Here is an 18468-nt window from a genome sequence, read left to right on the forward strand (position 1 = left end):
TGACATGAAAATCTGTGGAGAACACACCCACAGTGGCTGCAGACCCTTGCGCTGTCTTTAACAGAACATGTGGATGCAATTTTATGCATAAATTAGTTTGTCTCAATAATATTCGATATTTGGGTCATTATGACTAGCTGCAAAAAAGAGCAGCTTCAACCAAAGCAGCTGCTCAGCCCCCAGTGCTGTCCCCCCTGCATGGCCCCAAACCCCCCGGGCTGGTGCCCACAGGACAAGAACTGGTCTGACACAGACACCCAAGAGACTTGGGTACAACACTGAGGCCACAGACAACAGCACAAACGTGTGTCTAAGGTTGTTTATTAATTCGGTCTGTTCTAAGTTGTACAATTATGAAAACAACAAAACGACTGCTGGAAGCCCAGGAATATTTACAATCTCGCCTTGTTGTAGTGAGGTCAGTCTATGTTGTTGCACAGATTGGTTACGTTTGGTACCACAAGATGTTTAAAATTCAGACAAATTCGAACAGATTAACAATTGTATATACAAGAAATAAAAGGAAATTCAAGTATCAAAATACAGACAGATTAAATAACATTTGTATACAAATCAGCCCCACTGCCATACATCACAATTAGCAAAAATGTCCACATTGCAAACTGAACTTGACTGTCTCTACCCTGTCAGGGAATCCCAGGTTATTCTTCCATGGGTAAGAAAAATGTCTGAGCTGGGTTGACTTAGTGAGAGCAGCACAGGTACTTTCTTTTGGGAAAAAAAATGCAATTAAGTAATACCAATGCGAGACCTAAAAGGGAGACCTTTGCAACAAGGCAGCGTTGTGAGCACTGTACCGGCTCCAAACCACAGATCTGACGGCACGGAACTGATGGGAGCAGAGCTGGGGAAACGCTGCTGCTGGAAACTTATGAGGTGGGTGGAAGGAGCATTAAAGCATTGGCTCCACCTCAGCTGCACACAGAACGGGACGTGTTCTGGTGCTATTTGGCATCTGCTCTGTGTCTCAGCAGCCTCCTGAAGGTACAGAATTCACGACATGTACAGCCTGGAAGGTGCCATATCTTCTCCCTGGGAAGGGGACAGGCATGTACCCCAAAAAGGTTGCATAATTTCTTCTAAAAAGAACAATCCCAAAGCAAGTTTAAAGTCAGCGGAACAGCTAAGATTAGCGCTGTTTTTTTCTTTGTAAACACAAAATAAAAAAGGATAAAGCATCTTCAATTTGAAAAAAAAAAAAATCATCCCCTCCTATATAAAAAAAGACAAAACTCAGCATCTCCGTTTGCCGGCCGTGAGTGAGGGCTCAGCCCACAAACCAAAGTCTGTGAAACACAATCTGTCCTTAAAGAGGGGAACAAGGCCCAGGGCAGCCCCACCTTCTCCCAGGCAGGTAAATACAGCAGATGCAGTTTGATGCAAAGTCATATTCAGCACCAGAAATTTGGGGCACTTTCCTCCAGATACCACAAAACCCTGCAGGGAGGAAGAGCCCGAATACTGTGCAGTGGGTGGGTTAATGTGGCCAGGAGCCAGCAATTGGCACGGCCCAGGGTCAGTCTCCAGCACTGACTCCCTTGAGAGATCCCACCGCACTGAACTGCTAAAACAACTGTTCTGTCAGGTGAGAAAGGGAGTATCTGGCTAAAGAACGGTTGGATCACTAAAGACAACCACAGGGTTACACGTGGGGCTGGAATGGACCACCAGGGTCACCGAGCCCAGTCCCTGAAGATTGGAGTCTTCATCACCATGTCACCTCCAAGCCAACCTCCAAAAAGCTCACGTGTCAGAAAAGAAACCTCCCAAACAGAGGTTCAATTTGCAATCTCGCCAACGACTTGTTGCCAACACACCAAATATTTACACTTAACACCAGTATGAATTGCAACATGTGCATAACAAGGAATGTTAGGTTTCCTAAATTCATCAGCTTCACCCAAAATCTTCACTTCTCCCTCCCAATCCTTTACAGGTCTGAGCCCTCAGGATCACGGTTTGCTTCTCTCCCAGCCTCACTGTGAGAGAGATTAAAGGAAATCCTGACATACAGCAGCAACTGGAGTTAAACAGGAATTACCTGGGCACAGTGTTCCCGTGCAGCAGCAGGTCCCACAGCCCTGAAAAGGCCTGACAAGATCGTAAGGGACGCACTGCGCTACATTTTGCATCTGAAGAATTTAAATCACAACTATATTAATATTCTCCCCTGAGGGGAACAGTCTGAAAACATGTCAGTCACAGCCCAAACCACTGTTAAACACTCTGTAATTCAAAAGAAAAGCAAGCACACAGCACCTTCGAGGTTGTGTCTTTGGGGACACTGGGCTTGCACAGGGCCAAGCCACCCTCAGGCTGATGTGGTTTATCCTCAGGAATGGACTGTTTCAGTGTAATGCCCAAAGTTTAACTCCTTATTTGTTCATCTTCTGAAACTGTTGCACTAATTAAATAATGAGCTAGTATCAAAAAAGTGCTAAATCACAATTGAATATACTTAAAAACCCCCAACCCTTCAGGGCATAACTGCATTTAAAAACAAGACAGGTGCACAGAGGCTGGAGGAGGGAGTCGTCCCCAGGAATTCAATGCGGAAATGGGAAGAAACGGGGTCCTTGCCATAGAAATGTCAAGTATTGCAACGCGACAGTTCAGGGGATAAGGAAGCTTTGTACCATTGGGGATATTGGCCACAACTGCTCTGGGGGGAAAGATCCTTTGCAGACTCTTTTCCTCAAGTAACTTCCATTTGCTACAAAAGCATGGAGTGGCTTGGAGAACAGGATGCAGACTTACCCCGCACGGCTCTCACACGGGAGGAAGCAATATCCAAGAGTTTGACGTTCTCTCCTGTTCACCCAGAGCTGAAGCAGAGTAAGTACCGTCAGAGATGTGCACACCATGCCCTTGCTAAGACTTTCTATCGTACTCCTCGCTGGACTGTGGGATTCTCAGTAAATATTTCGGGCTTTTTCCTCAACAAAAAGCTGCGGTGCTACATTGAAACCGTGAACTGCATTTGCTCTGTGTCGTTTCACACGTTAAAAAAGAAACAGGTCGAAAGACGTTTGTCTCAAACTAGAAAAGGCGACATCGCTCTCTGCCTCCAAGTCTCCAAGGAAAGGAGAGAGTGGTTTTCCTCAGCGGGGGCTGAGTCCCTTCCCCCTCTGCTCTGGGAGCCCTCACCGAGCAGCCACGCACCCACTCCAAGGCAGCCGCCTGTGCCAGAGGGAGACGATCTTCATGTCAGCAGCCACTGCGTCCCAGGTCTCTGCCCCGTAACTACATTCCATGGTAGGAGACGGCTGCCTGGAGCTCAGCTTCGCAGAGGCAAACAGAAAGGGAGATAATGGAATGAATTTCCAAGTCATACAAAAACACGTGCTGGGAAAGACGAGGCGAATGGCCCCGGAGATGGGACACGAGAGTGAGGGCTACGGACACACACACTGGCAGTGTCGTGGCTTGGGCAGGGCTGCCTGTGATCCCTGCTGGGCTTGGTCACCCTTAGAAAGGCACATGCTCTAGTGACCCAGATTTAGGAAGTGTGGAGGAACCTGCCCTTCCCAGCTGAGAGCAGGGGGGAATGAAAAGCTCAGAGCTCAGACCCTCTGAAGTTGGGCGGACGTGTGGCAACTGCATGGTGAATGCCTACACGTAGAAACTGCACTGTCACCCCCACCAGTGAGGCAGTTTCTCTTTGAGGGATACAGGAACCTTAGGGCACTCTTACAGCTTGGAATTTTGCTGATGGAACCCAAACCCAGCCTCGAGGAGCACCTGAGGCACAGTAACGTTCTGTCCACAAGGCCTGGGCTGGCAGGGTGGCACTGCAGCACCTGGGCAGTGCTGGCTCTATATCAGGGGCTCTGTGGCACATGAAATGTATTTACTAGACTGAGCTTTCATTTTTTTTCCTCTAAGACAGTCCTTTTACTTTTAGTCCTCTTGCTTGGATCCGCACTAGCACAGCCCTCAGTCTGAAGTCAGTTTGCCACTCAGTACCATTAAGTCACAAATGACTTGGGAGATCAAACTCATTCCTGAGAAAGAGCTAAATAAAGACTTTGAAACATCAGATTTGGCCGCAAGTCTGGGGAAATGGAAGCTTCGAGGCAGCAGCTCTAAAGCCCCAGCAAAGCTTGGACAAGCTGCTGCTGCCCTTAACATGAGGAGCAAATAACCCAGGGCTGCTCCCTGACCTCTCTCTGCTGATGCCAACTGCTGCTTTCGGTGTCCAGCCCACACCTCCCCTCCCCAGCCCGGGGCTAACAGCAACATGTGCCTTTGGAAGCTTAACCACAGGCTGCCCCATGAGAACTACGCCCAGAGCTCACGAGTAGTCTGATGAGTGTAAACAGGAGGACTATGGGGTGAAGAAAAACCTACAAGGGACTGAAATGCATGCAACCACCCCCCCCCTCATCTCCAAGGGGACAGAGCTCACAGTGGGAACGATCACACCCGGCCCAAACCAGCGCTCCCCCAGCGGAGCGGGTTCTGTGCCGGGCTCTGAGGAGCGAGGCTGCGGGCAAGGGTCACGGTGAGAAATGGAGTGCCCGCGTGTTATTTGCAGAGAGCATCACAGTGGTTAGTGTCAACTCGACTGGCAGGGAAGGAGAGGTGAGTTCACTGAACAGTATACAGCCGTGGCTCAGTCGGGAAGAGGAGGATCTAGGAGAAGGGAGTGTGTGCACCGCAGAGACAAGAGGTCTCCATCAGTCCAAGGACAAGGTGAGATAGAAAAAAAGGCCTGGGGAGTGTCACATTGCCCCAGGGATTCACAGTGCCAGAGCGAGGGGGAAGACGTGAAAACGGCAGGCGGCTTTCCTGGATCCACATCTCCGACTCCCAGCCTGCCCTCTGCTCCTCCCGCCTCACATTCAGCTACAGCGCGTTACCCTTGTTTCCGAGTAAGGAGATTCACAGTGTTCAGCAGCGATCAGGTACAAAAGCTGTTTAAGTCTACAGTCTCCTAAGTGCTGCTGCCTTGGACGTGGTGCCTACACGGGCTCAGGGCGAGCAGCTGGAGGAAGAGGGAGTTTAGAAGAGCAGACAGATCAGATCGCAAAGGCACGGTTAGACGGGGCGGACGCGGTGTCGGCTTTAGAAGATAGTGGTCTCATACTTAGTGCTGAGGGTCCGCTTGGAGTCCTGCTTGGGGTCCACGACCCAGGAGACACTGGCATGAGACTGGGAGTCTTGGTCCACTTCAGGGGGATCCAGCTAGAAAATACGGAGAAAAGGGCATGTTAGGTCACCCATGCTTCTGGGACAGAACAAGTGGGGATTCAAAGCACAGAGCAACTGCTGCTCTGCCTACTGCCCGTCCCAGAAACGTGCACGTGGGCAAGGAAGCAGCTCTTGCTGGGCAGACATTTGAGTCCTTCACATCTAAAACATGTCTGGCCACGTCAGTCTCAACCCAGCACCCCGAGATGACTTCCTGCGTTAGGCTGCGAGTCCCTGTCATCCTCGGTGACAGCTTAACTCATCTCAAACAAGCATGAAAAATGGAGCGCTACAAAAACAGGAGAGAGGGAGACAGCTCCTGGCAGGTGAGCTCCCGTGTGATTTACTCTCCTGACCAAGCACGGCTCTTTCCTTTTGTCCTCCTAAATCAGGGTGCCACAGAGAAGTTACCACCACCAGCAAGAGCAGCAGAGTTAGCTGAGAGCTGCCACACTGCTGAGCAGGAGCAGGTGGGAGCAGCACATCCCTGGGGCTCGTCCGAACCCACGGCACGGGCTGGAACGAGCAGGGGGAGGACAGCAGCGAGGCAGGACACGGGAGCACAGCAGGAGACACGGGGAGCGGGGAGGCAGCCCGGGTGAGTTCGGAAGGGAGGATGGCAGGAAGAAGGGTAAAGACCTTCGCTCCGGGACTAACAGACTGCAGCGGCAGGTAGGAGGGGCGGTGTGTTGTACAGGTGTGACAGTAACAACAGCGGGTGTCGGGAGGGAGCGGCACCTGAGCGGGGGGAGCAAGCAGAACACAGACAAAAGGAGACATTAAAGGAAGGCAGTGGCTTATGGCAGCAGTCCCTGCTCCTCAGCAGCTCCAGTCTTGGCTGGTTTTGGCTACAGAGGAATCTTGTACTGCAAACTGCAGGTCACCTATGGATCTCACTGCAGCTCTGCAGGGTTTGCACATGGAAGCTGTGCTGGACCCAGCAGGGCCCTTAAGCCTCATTCCACCAGGCCATTTCCACCTCTGCCTGCCCTACCCCTACCGGGGGAAGCCCCAACCCCGCCGCAGGACTGACAGAGGCACAGACCTGCATGTCAGCAGCACCTGCACTGACAGGCACCTCAGCCACACCTGGGCTCCCCCCACCACCCATGGGAGGTGTAAGCGTGTGGTGCCCAAGGGAAAGCCCAGCTCAGACCAGCAGTTGTTCCCTCCCGCACACACGTACCGCAGATTTCCTCATGCCGGCTCGCGGTTTAGGCACTGGTTTGGAAGATTTTGTTTCAATCGTTTCTCCTGCTCCAGCACCAAGAGACTTTGCTCTCTGGGCTTGGAGGGCCAGCTGGTAGGCGACCTCGAACGCCTGCCCCAACGTGAGGATGATCTCGTACGTCAGGTTCTTGGAGAGAACACAGAGCACAAAGCTGTCAGGTCACCCTGTGCACAGTCCCCACACCTCCCCGAGGACCTCCTGCCTGCCTCTTAGCCCCACCAGCACCACAGTTCAGCAGCATAAAGAAAAAAAGCCCAAACATCTCATGCCGTTGATTTTGCCCAAGTATAAAAGCGAATCATGCTTCCACCTTCTCAGCGAGTTAAAAGGTTGTTAAATCAGCCCATTATGCTCACAACATAATTGAGAGCATGTGAGGGGTTTGTGCATGGCACATTCCCCAGAAGGGAAAGCTCCTGCCCTGCTTTATTCGGCGCTGGAGACTGCAGGAACAAAGCCAGACAAATACTGTCCACAGAGGTCCAAAGTAAAGGCATTTGGAGCCAGCACTGTTTTAGGGTAGAAATGGTGAAGGAACCCTAGAAGGGACTAGATCCTGGTCTGTGACTTGCTAACAAAGCTGAGAGATAAAACTGTAAAGGACTGGGAGATGCAATGCAGTAACTCACTCACCACATCCACAGTGCTGAAGACGTGGCAGTAGTGGTGGCTGGTCTGCAGATCCTTGGTGATGTAGGCAAATGTGCAGAGATCCTCGGGGTCCTGAGCAGCACAGGAGATGTTCCGGATCTCGTGCTCAGCAATGACATTCTGCCAGGGTCAACCACAAGCACCTGTCACCCTTCTGGGGATGGCAAATACACCCAGCAAACGGTGGCTGTGGAGTGTGTCCTGGGAGCAGGGAGGGGGAGTCTCCCAGCTGGACCAGTCCCAGCTCCCTCCCACGGCAAGAATAAATGGCAACATGGCCCACAAACAGCTAGTCTGCCAAGCCTTTGGCACTTAGGTAACCATCATCACCTTGGTGCTCCCCCACAGCCTGAACAGTTCCCCAGGACCAGCCGTGGCTTCTGGAGCCACAAAAAGTGACCTGCAGCCCCCAGGCAGGTGGGACTGCAGGTCTTGTCCCTCCAGACACCAACTCCAAGGCATCTGCAGCTCACCTTGTTGGAGGCGTCGATGAACTTCACCCCTTTGTATGTGATAGACAAGATTATGGTCGGGACCTTCTTCATGTGCTCCGTGGATTTCTTCAGAAACAAGAACATTCAAGTGACCAGTTGTGAATAGATGCTCCCTTCTTCACCCCTGCCCCAGCCCACCCCAGAGACCCCAGGCCCATACAGGCAGGTTTTGGGGGTCTTGGACCAGAGGGAGGAAAGCAAGCTCCCGGTGGAAACAGAAGGGGAGGGATGGGGACCTGAAGTGAACCCAGCCACCCCTTCCCCAGTGAAAACACCCACTCTCCCACTGCACAGACCTTCCAGCTACAGGGAACGGTGCTGGGGAGGGGCAGTTCAGCAGAGTGGCACTGCCTGTTTGGTGGTCTGGGCCCCCACAGGGTTTGGGGAACCACAGCTTCACTGAGATCCCCCATCCCCCAATCCACATCATCCACCACAGGCTGCAAGCGGCCCCAGGGCCCCCGTACCCTCATCTTGGCACAAGCATCCTGTGTAGACTCTGTCCCTCGGAGGTCTTTGATCAACATGGAGCCCAAGTACTGTTTGAAGGAGGGGGAGATGTTAAACCCTGCCAAGGCAATGCCATGGCCCTACAACTCCACATGCAATGGCCTGACCCCAGAGCCTCCTCATCCTCATCACACCCACAAGCCAAAAGCCACTTACATTGGCCTCGTACCCGCAGGACTCAAAGATGAGCTTCTCGGGCTGGTGCTGCCAGTTTTGGACTGGGGCATATGGGGCAGCCAGGCTGGGGGGGCGCAGGGTCAGCTTGGATTCCCGACGGTCCTCCTGGAAGGAAGAAACATGGATGTGAAGCCACAACAGGTCCAACCTGGGTTGAAACAACTCTCAGGAGGGCTCTTTGGGCTGAGGTGATTGAGGCTGGCAATGGCCAAGCCCCCCAGGGGCTGGGTGAAGGCAGCACATGGCAGATGAAAGTGCCAGCTCTGATGGAAGCACGAGCTGCCTGTTTTTGAGGTGAAACCGAGGCATAAAGGAGCTGCTGCCTCTAATACCTGAGGAAAGCTGAGCCTGACCAGCTCTGCATCACCCTACCTCCTCCCTGGCTCCAGAGAGAGGGCAGCCTGCACAGAGGGCCACTGGGACACTAAAGCACCCACTGACCTGTGCTTTGTAGCGCTCAGCTCTGGAGTAGGGAGCAACCTCAGTGCCGCGGTCGTGTTGCCTCTTGCTGGTGTCCCCGGAGGGCAGCAGGAGATCAGCAGATCTGCCTGTGCAGCTGTCATTCTGGCTCAGGGGCGATGAGGTCTGGGACATCAAGTCCTGGCACTGAAAAGAACAGACACCACAAAGGCTCCCAGTCAGTTTGGGCTGTGCCCCCCATCACTCCCCTCTACACTGCCTGGCACAGGGTGCAGAGAGCAGAGCTAATGGGGTCAGCTCCTGCTCTGGGGGCTCCTGCCTCAGTGCCAATGATCCCACCCTTTATCTTCTGCACGAGCCCCATAATTTGCTCGAGGATGGTTTCAGCCAGGTATGCAGCCCCTTCTGCCCAGCACACCTCTGCCTCTGCGAGCTCGTCCCAGGGGCAGGGGTCACACCGGGCTGCAGGCAGGGTGTTTACAGAGGAACGGGCTCCCCTAAAGCACTGAGCAAAGCACCCCAGGGTGCTGATGATCAGCCAGCCCAGGAGTGGAGCCCCCGCACAGCTGCAGCCACATTAGTCCCATTTAGTCCCATTCAACCCACTCGCTTGATTTGCCATTGATGTCCCTCCGCCCCCCCGCGCCGGAGCCAGCCTGGATCGCACCAGCTGCAGCGCCAGGAAATGCTGCAAATGGCCCATTCTCTCACCCAGCCTCCCCAGGCAGCATCTCAATCAGCTGAGCTGCACCCAAGGACCCTTCTTCCCCCCCAGCCCTGCTGCCTTCAGTCTCATCCATCTCATGGGGATGAGCAGTGGGCAAAGGCCTGGCACCCTCCTGGTGTAGCACCAACGTGAACCCTCTCTGTTCTCACACCTGAACCTGGTTCCTAAAATATCCCATGTGAGCAAGTAGGGTACAGCAGCCCAACTCACTTTGGCTAAGGCTGTTTGTGTTGGGAAGACTTGGGAATGCAGGACAAGAATGCAGAGCTCTGCAGCAGAGCAAGAACAGGATGCTTAGGATGGGGAAACTCTAATCATTCCAATTCCTGCTCCAGGAAGCTGATTTGCAATCACTGTGAGGAGGCAGCAGCACATGCCACCACAGTCCTGAGCTCTCAGGGTCGCTGCGAGCCCCGTGGCTTTTGCCAAACTCAGTTCTCAAATGCCAGTTTTCAGGAAGAATGGGAACGTGACACTCCCTCCCAGACAACTCCCATAACAAGGGCCTGACATCCAAATGCTGCCACTCCTGCAGCAAAAATCAACATCCACACATCTCATTGAGTGCTATTTGGCAGTGACAGCGTGAGCTCTCAGCAGCCCAGCCAGGCCAGGGAGATGGGTTCCGGCTCCCAACGGTGCAATCAAACACCAGGCCCCAGCTGCAGCCCTTTTCCAGATGGGCTGGGTCACTCCTGCCTGCCAAAGACTGCTGCGTGTCTGGCCAGGAAACCAGGGTGAGGAAGTGGGCTCAGCATTCCCCTTGGTGCAGGGCAGAGGTGGGGGTGGCACCCTATACCCCTCCAGTGCAGGCACTTGATCCCAAGGAGTGGCCTGACCTTCCCTGTGGGACAGCATCCAGAGGCTGACCTGCAAGGGCTGGGTGTGACCTTTCCCCACTCACTGCAATCACAGGGTCACTTGCTGCCTGGGTGGCTGGGGAGGATGAGGTGAGGAGCTGAACAGACACACTGGACACGCCAAGATTTCTCCCAGCACTGACACGCCCTCACAGCCACACGAGCCAGGCAGGGACCACGAGCAGGGACTCACTCTCAGCTGCGAGAACCGCGGCGGCTTGGCCGGGGGCTCCTCGTAGGGCCTGTCTGCCAGCGAGGCGATGATCCTCTTCCGATGGCCCAGCAGGTTCACCTTCAGCACCTGCAGGGACAGACCATGGTCACTGTGGGCTCTCCTGCCCTTGGCACAAAGTGGCTTCGTGAGATGACTCGTGGCAAGTCTCAGCCCCAGGGAAGGGGGTAGGACCTTGGTACCCTGGCCAGAGAGAGGCAACACTCACATTTACTATCTCAAGCTCCCAGAGGTTTTTCACAGTGTCAATAGAGCTGTAGCCACTCGAGAGGAAGGACTGGATGTAATCCTGCAGCCCCAGGGAGTCAAGCCATGCAGGAACTGATGGCTGGCTGTTCCCATCACAGCCCAGGGGTTTCAACTGTGAAAGCACAAGAAAGGGGTTAAAAGCTGCAGGGATCCAGAGGCATACAGGGTCAATGAAAATCAGTTTACAGCACATCTCCACTAGCACTTTACAGTAACAAAATCACTGTATAAACAAGAAATGCTCTTGGGATTGGCAGGAGGAACAGTCACCCTCTCCCCAGCATGGAGCCACCACCATCTGCATAGCCTGGCAGACCAGTATAATCCTCCTCTTCCCTGCTATTCCCAGAACCCTTCCCATAGCCCCTGAGATCCCTCTGTGGCCAGAGACACAGGGACTGGCTTTTGTTTTCCCCTGAGTCCACAGCCATGCTGGGCAAAGCCCTGTCCCTGCTCCATGGAGAGCATCGGTGCTCACCTTCGGGAGGGAACGAGCAGCCTGGAGCAGCTTCCGGCGGTGCTGCGGGTCCCCAATCCCAATGTCCCGAAGGTCCTGGTCTTCCATGACATTACAGCCCTGTGGGGGGGACAGGAGGGAGTGACACGGGAGCAGGGGACAACAGGAGCAACATCAGGTGCAGGAGTAGAGATCAGGTGGTTACAGCACCCTCCTGACCTCACCTCCCAGCATGTCCTAGCAGAAGGAGGAGGAAGGTGCCCAAGGCTGGAGCTCTGCCCCATATACTGACCTCAGGCACCCAGAGGGCTGACACAAGCAGGGCTGTGGCACATGGAGCAATGCCCTCCCTTCCCACCCTGCTCTGGGTTCCACTTAGAGCCCTTAGCCCTGGGTCACAGCTTGCAGCCACCTCCCATGGGATGCACAGACATGTTTATTGCTGTGTAAAACATCCAGACAAACTCCAGCCCCCTCCATGCCCGAGCAGGGGCCCTTGGCTCTGCTCAACCTCCCTCCACAGCCACAGAGAAACCTGTTTTGCCTTCACTGGGAGCAGGGGAAGGTCAGGTGTCTCCTCCAGCCCCGGGCAGAAGGCAGTCACCCGCTCTGGCAGAGATGCTCCTGTCACCACACACTGCACTGTTAAAGCCAATTTTCTGCCCCCTTCCCCCTGCAGAGCAGGAGCACACAGACTCTGCCCCCATTTAAGAGCCTCCACCCACCACAACCTGATTCCCTGCCCTCATACCTGGGCAGAGCTCAGCAGGAAGCCTGGGCACGTCTCCCCACGGCTGGCAGAGCCACACTGCTGTGTGACCAAAGGTTTCAGCTCGAGCCCGAACCCCCTCCCTGGCCCTGCCTCCCTCTGCTCCCCAGAGAGTCCCAGCAGAAGGTCTGTGCTGACAGTGCTTCGCTGTTCCACATTTTGGTTTTTTAAGAGAAACCCAATTAAAGGCGGCTGTGGGGGGGTGGGCCGGCCGGGGGGGGAGAAGGTGAGGGGCAGGTTGCCAGGCCTCCCCCACACAGGGCAGCAAGTGCTTCCTATTCCTTTCCATCCACACGTTTGTGGGATTTCAGATTGTGTGCTTTGCTGAGTGAAACCTGCTTAAATGCAGCAGCCAAAGGCAGTGAGCTGCCCACTGAGCAGCCATCCCCACCCCGAGCATGTCCCTGCCCCTGCCTGGTTCGTGAGCCCCTGTTCAGCAGCATCACTCTCACCCCTGCCACGGCCTGGCACAGTGACAGCAGGGCAGGACAGCAGGGCAGGACAGCACACGGCTCTGCCCAAGAGCTGCGCTTCCCTCAGCCACAGAAAAGAGTCCAGGGAAACAGGGAATTAATGCCATAGGTAAGAGATGCCCAGGTCACAGGACCTGCCCTGGAGCCCAGACTACAGTCATTTAGCAAACAGAAGCAGGGGTGATGGGAGGCAGAGGTCTCCACAGCCCATGGCCGTGGCTCCACTGCATCCCTCTGCCTTGGCAGCCTGGATCTGCACACACTCGATTCCTGGAGGGCTGGGGGACACCACCATGGCAGAGCTTGAGCCAACAGCTGCAGCACAAAGACATTTGTCTGAGAGTTGTTTAAACAGCAGGAGGAGTCAGGACACCAGGGCTCCCCTGGGTGGTGATGCTGCACATAACACACCATGCATGGATGGAACCACGTCACAGGAGCTGTTCTGTGCACCCCTCAACTGCACAAAATGAGTAAGAGGCAGACTGATGCTGAAGGCTCCAGGGTGCCCCTTTCGTGCACGAGAGCAGCTCTGTCAGATTGTAAACAAACCCCCCGTGAGTAACACGAGGGGCTGCTGCTGCTGCTGGGGCAGTGACCTCTGGCTGGTGTGCAGCAGCATCCCCCCAGAAAGACGGAAACATCCCTTCCCTTTCTCACAAATTTTAAGCCATTTGTCCTGTCTCCTGTAACAGCAGGAGATTGTGTGCTCGGCTAAGGGGAGGAGGGAAGAGATTAAAAGGGATTAACTCCCCTGACAGGCACCTCACCTGGCACTGTTGATGCTGCAGCACTGCTGTAGGGGTTGCCAGAAGGTCCTTGGAGAAAGTGTACGTGAGAGGAATTCATCTCCCAGAGGGAGAGGCTTCAGAAGGGCTTTTTGAAAAGGACAAAGAGGGCTAGAGCAAGTGATGGGATTTCTCCTGTGAGCAGTCTGGAGAGCTACTACTGCCCTGCCTGGGGAAGAGCACAGAGAAGGACTGAAGTCCCCAAGCAGGTTATCATCACACCTTGGGTACCCAAAATATGCAGTTCCTGATGCCTGAGCCTGCTCTCTCTCCCATCCTGCCCATCTTGGTGCCCTGCAGCTCCATCCCTCTGTAGAGAGCCAGGGTTGGGAGCTGGGGAGGCACAGAGACAATGCTGGCAAGGGCAGAGCTCACAGCCAGCCCTTCCCTTCGTGCCACCCGGACAGCAGGAACGGTTGGCAACCAAACGAGCTGTGACAATGGTGATGCGTAATTTTCATGTATAAAAACTAAAAAAGCTTGCTGAGCCTATTTGCATTTTCACTCATGCTTAACTTTCCAACGTTGAGCCCTTTGGTGCTGATCCCCTTTAGCACAGCCACACTGCCACATGAGCAGCACAGGGATAGAGGCTCCTGCTCTCCCAGGGTACCAGTGCCAGCCCCACAGCAAGGCAGTAGGTGTTCTCCCACCTTTGGCATCTCAAATTCAAGGAAAGCTGCTTGCTATATAGCAAGGATACAAGGTAGTTAAATACTGTGAAGCCTACAGCTTTCTCCAACACTCCTTATTTTTATATGTCACATTAAATTCCCTTGGTGCCAGTCCATATTCCCTGGGTACTTAACAAGGATAGACGAAGCGTAGCAGCTCTGAACAAATCATTTCAGCCCCTGGTGCAGGAGAAATGTCCTTCAAACCCATCCAGATTTCATCTCTCATGAAAAACAATAATCTGCCACTAAAAGAGATAATTAAATGCAAAGACACTGGAGATCTTTTAACCTTTGCCAGCTGTACAGATGAGCTGCTTAAACCAGACTTTAAACCTGTCTGCACCCAACACCCCCTCAGAGCTAAGGGGTAGACCTGCTCTGCCTGGACCACTGCTGCTTTTTGGTTTTACCCAAAGGTCCCTGTTGGTGCTGCCACAGGTCAGCAGATGCCCTGATGTGGGCACAGACCGGCCCTGGCTCCCACAAGCCCCTCTCTGGGTCCTCTGAGGACGGGCTCAGTGCGGAGAGCAGAGTTCTGGGATGTGCTCTGGCATCAGCCCAGTCCAGGAGCCTCCAGCAGCAGCCTCAGAAATGCCAATTAGAATCAAAACGACTTTCCCAAGACGTGTTTCCAACCTGATTCCTTGTGACAAGTGCTTTTACCTTGCATGTTCCTCCCAGCTGCCCCACCTCTGCGGGCTGAGTGGAGCGAGGGTGGCTCAGGGCTGACCTGGGCCAGAGCTCTCACTTTCACCCACCCTTGGGAAGGAAGGGGCATCCACAGCCTCTTCATCCCAACACCTCACCTTGTGCTCTGTCAGGAACCAGCCATGGGCACTTCCTGCACTGCAGGCAGCTTGTGAAGGGTTTGTCCCAGGACCACACACCCCTGCACTAATCCAGGTTTCAGTGCAGCACCATGTGCACACATCCATCAGCCTTGGTAGGAAAATCTTTGGCAATTTTTTATTCCCAGAACTGGGATGATCCCTAAAAAAATCCCCCAGAAAGTAGAGGTTGAATTTTTTTCTTGGCAATGGACACAGGAGCACAATTTCCTCCCTGAGCTCATGCACTCGGCCAGGGAAGGGACATGGGGAGCACAACACATGACCCGGGACAGAACTCCTCTGCTCCTGCTGGCAACCCAAAGAGCCGAAAGATCAGCTCAGTCAGACATGTGAAACCAGGTAAGGCGAGTCCCATCCCAGTTCCCAGCTGGCACAGAATGGTTGCTAAGTGGTCGGAGGGGCCTTCATTCCCCAACCTGGCCTCCAGCTTCCACTGAGCCAAACACAGCCCCCTCTGTGGAGAGGCACAAACACACACCACTACGAGGGGCACTCCTGGCCCCCAGCTCTGCCCTCCGCATCGCCCCGAGGGAGGGCAGGGATCTGCCAAGTGACCCATGTCCTCCCCTGGTCTCTGCTGGGATGCTGGTGCACCCGACCCCCCAGAGAAAGGAGTTCTTGGAGGAAGGGTCGGCTTTGGTCACGCTTCACCTCTTGCACTGTAATTAAACAGCCTGCGAGGCTCCAAGTTTGTCATTAAAGGAGAAAAGCACAGTCAGAGGTTACCTGGCAGCAGCAGCATCCCCTCCTGCTACTGAGGTGACCCCAAAGCGAGCGTGCCAAAGGCAGCGCTGCCAAAATCTGCCAGATTCCTCCTCCAGCAGGACACTCTGCAGGCATTTAACTACCCAATTTTCAGATGCTGCTTCTTCCCCAGAGCCTGGCGTCTGTCCATGCTCTCATTCCAGCTAAGGAAGGGCCTGAGGCACGGACTGTTCCGTGAGGGATGCGTGGCCGGGCCAGCAGTGCCGCGGCCCCGACGCCTCGCTAGGCTCACGCCGGTGCTGCCATGAGCAGCCCCTGCCTGGGCGGTGGCACGGGGGAGGACGGGGACCAGGACGGGGACCAGGACGGGGGCCAGGACGGGGGCCAGGACGGGGGCCAGGACGGGGGCCAGGACGGGGACCAGGACGGGGACCAGGACGGGGGCCAGGACGGGGGCCAGGACGGGGGCCAGGACGGGGGCCAGGACGGGGGCCAGGACGGGGACCAGGATGGGGACCAGGACGGGGATCAGGACGGGGACCAGGACGGGGACCAGGACGGGGACCAGGACGGGGATCAGGACGGGGACCAGGACATGTCCGCTATTAAACGCGACAGATGCAAAACCCAAACACACTCCAAAGGCTCCTGCAAACATCCCAAGCAGAGCTCCAGCTAAAGGCTCTCAGTGCATACAAAGCTCTTTTTCTTTTTCCCTCTCAGTGCATTTGAGACAATTTGCATCTTGTCTAGGATTCTGCTATCACTGCTATTGCTCTGCTTTTGGCCACCAAAAGCCTGGATGTGGGAGATGGAGACACATCCAGCTCAGCACAGAGCTGGGTTGATGATCTCACAGCTGGGCCCCACACCCCAATCTCAGAGCCGGGGGACCCCACTTGGTCACATAAATCTGCATTTGTAATTGGTCTCATGATCCACAGGGTTTGGTGCCTTCCCTTAATGGCATCTGCAGTCTGGGGTAGGTCAGTGAAAACTGGAGGAAAAGATTTGTTTAGTCACGGGCACAACAACGAAGCCTCAGCTCTCCACAGAGCATCGACTGGGGAAGGGGCTCATACACAAAACCCTACAATAAATCCGAGATTAGCACACAGCCACTTCATTTTTGTTTCATTTTCTTCCCCATGCAGACTGGCAGCGTGACAATGGCAACGGAGGGAATCGGTCATGGTTGTCAAGTCCAGGCAATTTTATTGAGAGAAAAAAAATTAACTGCTACTTTAATGGCTTTTTTAATGTTTATGGGGCCTGGAGCTACTAATAAATCAAATATAAGTATCCTCTAAATTGCCAGTTCTGGTCCACCCACTTTGCTCCTCAAAATCCACTCCAACCTGGCTGCTCCCCATGGAGCCCATTTCCATCATCCAGGGAGTTTTGGCACAGCTCTGCCATGTTTTCCCAGATCAAAAAACCTCCTCAAGCCCCAGATTCCTGCATGTCTCCACTCTCACCATTCCCTTCCAGAGACACCCCAAACACCCATACCATGGTGGATAAAGCACAGTCCTCGGGAACCTCCCAAGGATCAGCTGGAACCCACCAGGGAGCTGCCAAACAAAATTCATTTCCTTGTAGAAGCAATTCCCACTCAGGGCTTGGCAGAGGCCCTCACCCGAGGGTCCAACTCCACTCCTACGGGCTCGTCCAGGGCGGCACAATCAGTCTGGGGACCCAGCCACGCGTTCCCGGGGGCTGCAGCAGTGACACACAGACAATACTGTGTAACGTGCCTGCTGCCCCATGTCACAAAAACAAATGAAAGTCGTTTTGGTGGTGTACCTCCAGCTGGTGTGAACCAGGCCAGGCACTCCTTGGACCGACCACGATCCCTGCAGGGCAGCATGGCCAGGAGCTGGCAGGGCAGGGCTTCCTTACCCCCACCGGCTCCAGTGAGCTCAGGACAAAGTTGTTCATGGTTTTGGGAGAGCCTGACACCAGCCCAAGCACGAGCTGCAGGGGGCTCACCTGGTCCTGCACTAATTGCCTCCACCAGCTGCAGTCATGCCACGTTCTCGCTGCATTTCACCAGGAGCAGACACAGTAAAACCCTCTTAGGGGTCTCTGGTGGGTTCCTGATCCTCCCAGATCATTCCTGGGTGCAAACAGCTACTGGAACATGTCAGTTCAGTTTTCCCTGGATGGCTACTATAAAATGACAAGTTCTATATGAAAATAGAAAGAAGCTCTGGGGCACACACACTCCCAGAGCACGCCCAACGCCTGGCTGCTGCCCAGGGGACCAGCAGCTGCGTGCCAAGCTGGGCCCTTCAGGAGTGGATCAGGCAACGCTGAGTGACTGAGGACACAGGAGCCACCACGTCCTCCAGTGGGGCAGATACCAGGTGAGAATGAAGATCATGCAGATGTGAGTCCCCATCCAAATCCCAGGGATCTGCAGAGCAGAGGAGACCTGGCTCCGTGCACACCCTGTCCCTGGGCAGCAGGGGCTGTTCTCAGCCTGGGCAGACACGACCAGCCCTGAGATCTGCTCACACCCCCAGCCAAGGTGAGTCAACCTGAGCCAAGGCCTCAGCTCTGTATTCATCCTCATTTTCCCGTGCACACAGAGGGGCAAAGAGAAAGGAAAGGCTCTTCTGTTAGGGAACACCACTGCAGGATAATGTAACATGGCACTGAATTGCTTTGAATCAAATTAATGTCAGTACTTTAAATTATTTGTGAACACGCCCTTCTTCCAACACCATCATTTTCCACCACTTCTCCCCAATTATAAAAAAATAAATAACCCCCCCACCAGAGGAGCCCAGGGCACTACATGCAGAGAACAGATTTCCCTTTCTGACGCTGTCTCATTGAATCAGCATTAGCTGCTTTCCACACACTCCATGGGAATCCAGGCTTGAACAATAAAAAAAGGCCATAAAAAATGGTTTATATTCTCTTTTACCTGCCCATTTGTGAATCAAAATACCTTTGGACTGAATAAAAAGTTCAA

The 18468-nt window shown here is 54.2% G+C and overlaps 1 protein-coding gene across 7 annotated transcripts in view; it reads right to left on the reverse strand.

Annotated features, from left to right (window-relative positions):
- Positions 1-305: 305 nt before the first annotated feature.
- The window catches only part of ANKS1A (ankyrin repeat and sterile alpha motif domain containing 1A), a 72471-nt gene continuing 54308 nt past the window's right edge, over positions 306-18468 (reverse strand). For 4 of the 7 annotated variants that reach the window (XM_051808882.1, XM_051808885.1, XM_051808886.1 and 1 more), the window contains 10 exons: positions 11244-11342; positions 10725-10877; positions 10478-10585; positions 8719-8883; positions 8257-8382; positions 8058-8129; positions 7570-7656; positions 7079-7216; positions 6401-6571; positions 306-5208 (listed from right to left, as the gene is read on the reverse strand). In XM_051808882.1, coding sequence (XP_051664842.1) covers positions 5089-5208; positions 6401-6571; positions 7079-7216; positions 7570-7656; positions 8058-8129; positions 8257-8382; positions 8719-8883; positions 10478-10585; positions 10725-10877; positions 11244-11342 — 1239 coding nt within the window. In that variant the 3' untranslated portion in view covers positions 306-5088. Of the gene's footprint in view, positions 5209-5853; positions 5953-6400; positions 6572-7078; positions 7217-7569; positions 7657-8057; positions 8130-8256; positions 8383-8718; positions 8884-10477; positions 10586-10724; positions 10878-11243; positions 11343-18468 lie in introns of all 7 variants that reach the window. The other 3 variants (XM_051808888.1, XM_051808883.1, XM_051808884.1) reach the window with 3 other exon arrangements.

This window comes from Manacus candei, unplaced genomic scaffold (genome assembly GCF_025592945.1).
Source record: "Manacus candei isolate 608988 ecotype Guabito, Panama unplaced genomic scaffold, ASM2559294v1 h1tg000073l, whole genome shotgun sequence".
Classification (NCBI taxonomy): Eukaryota; Metazoa; Chordata; class Aves; order Passeriformes; family Pipridae; genus Manacus; species Manacus candei.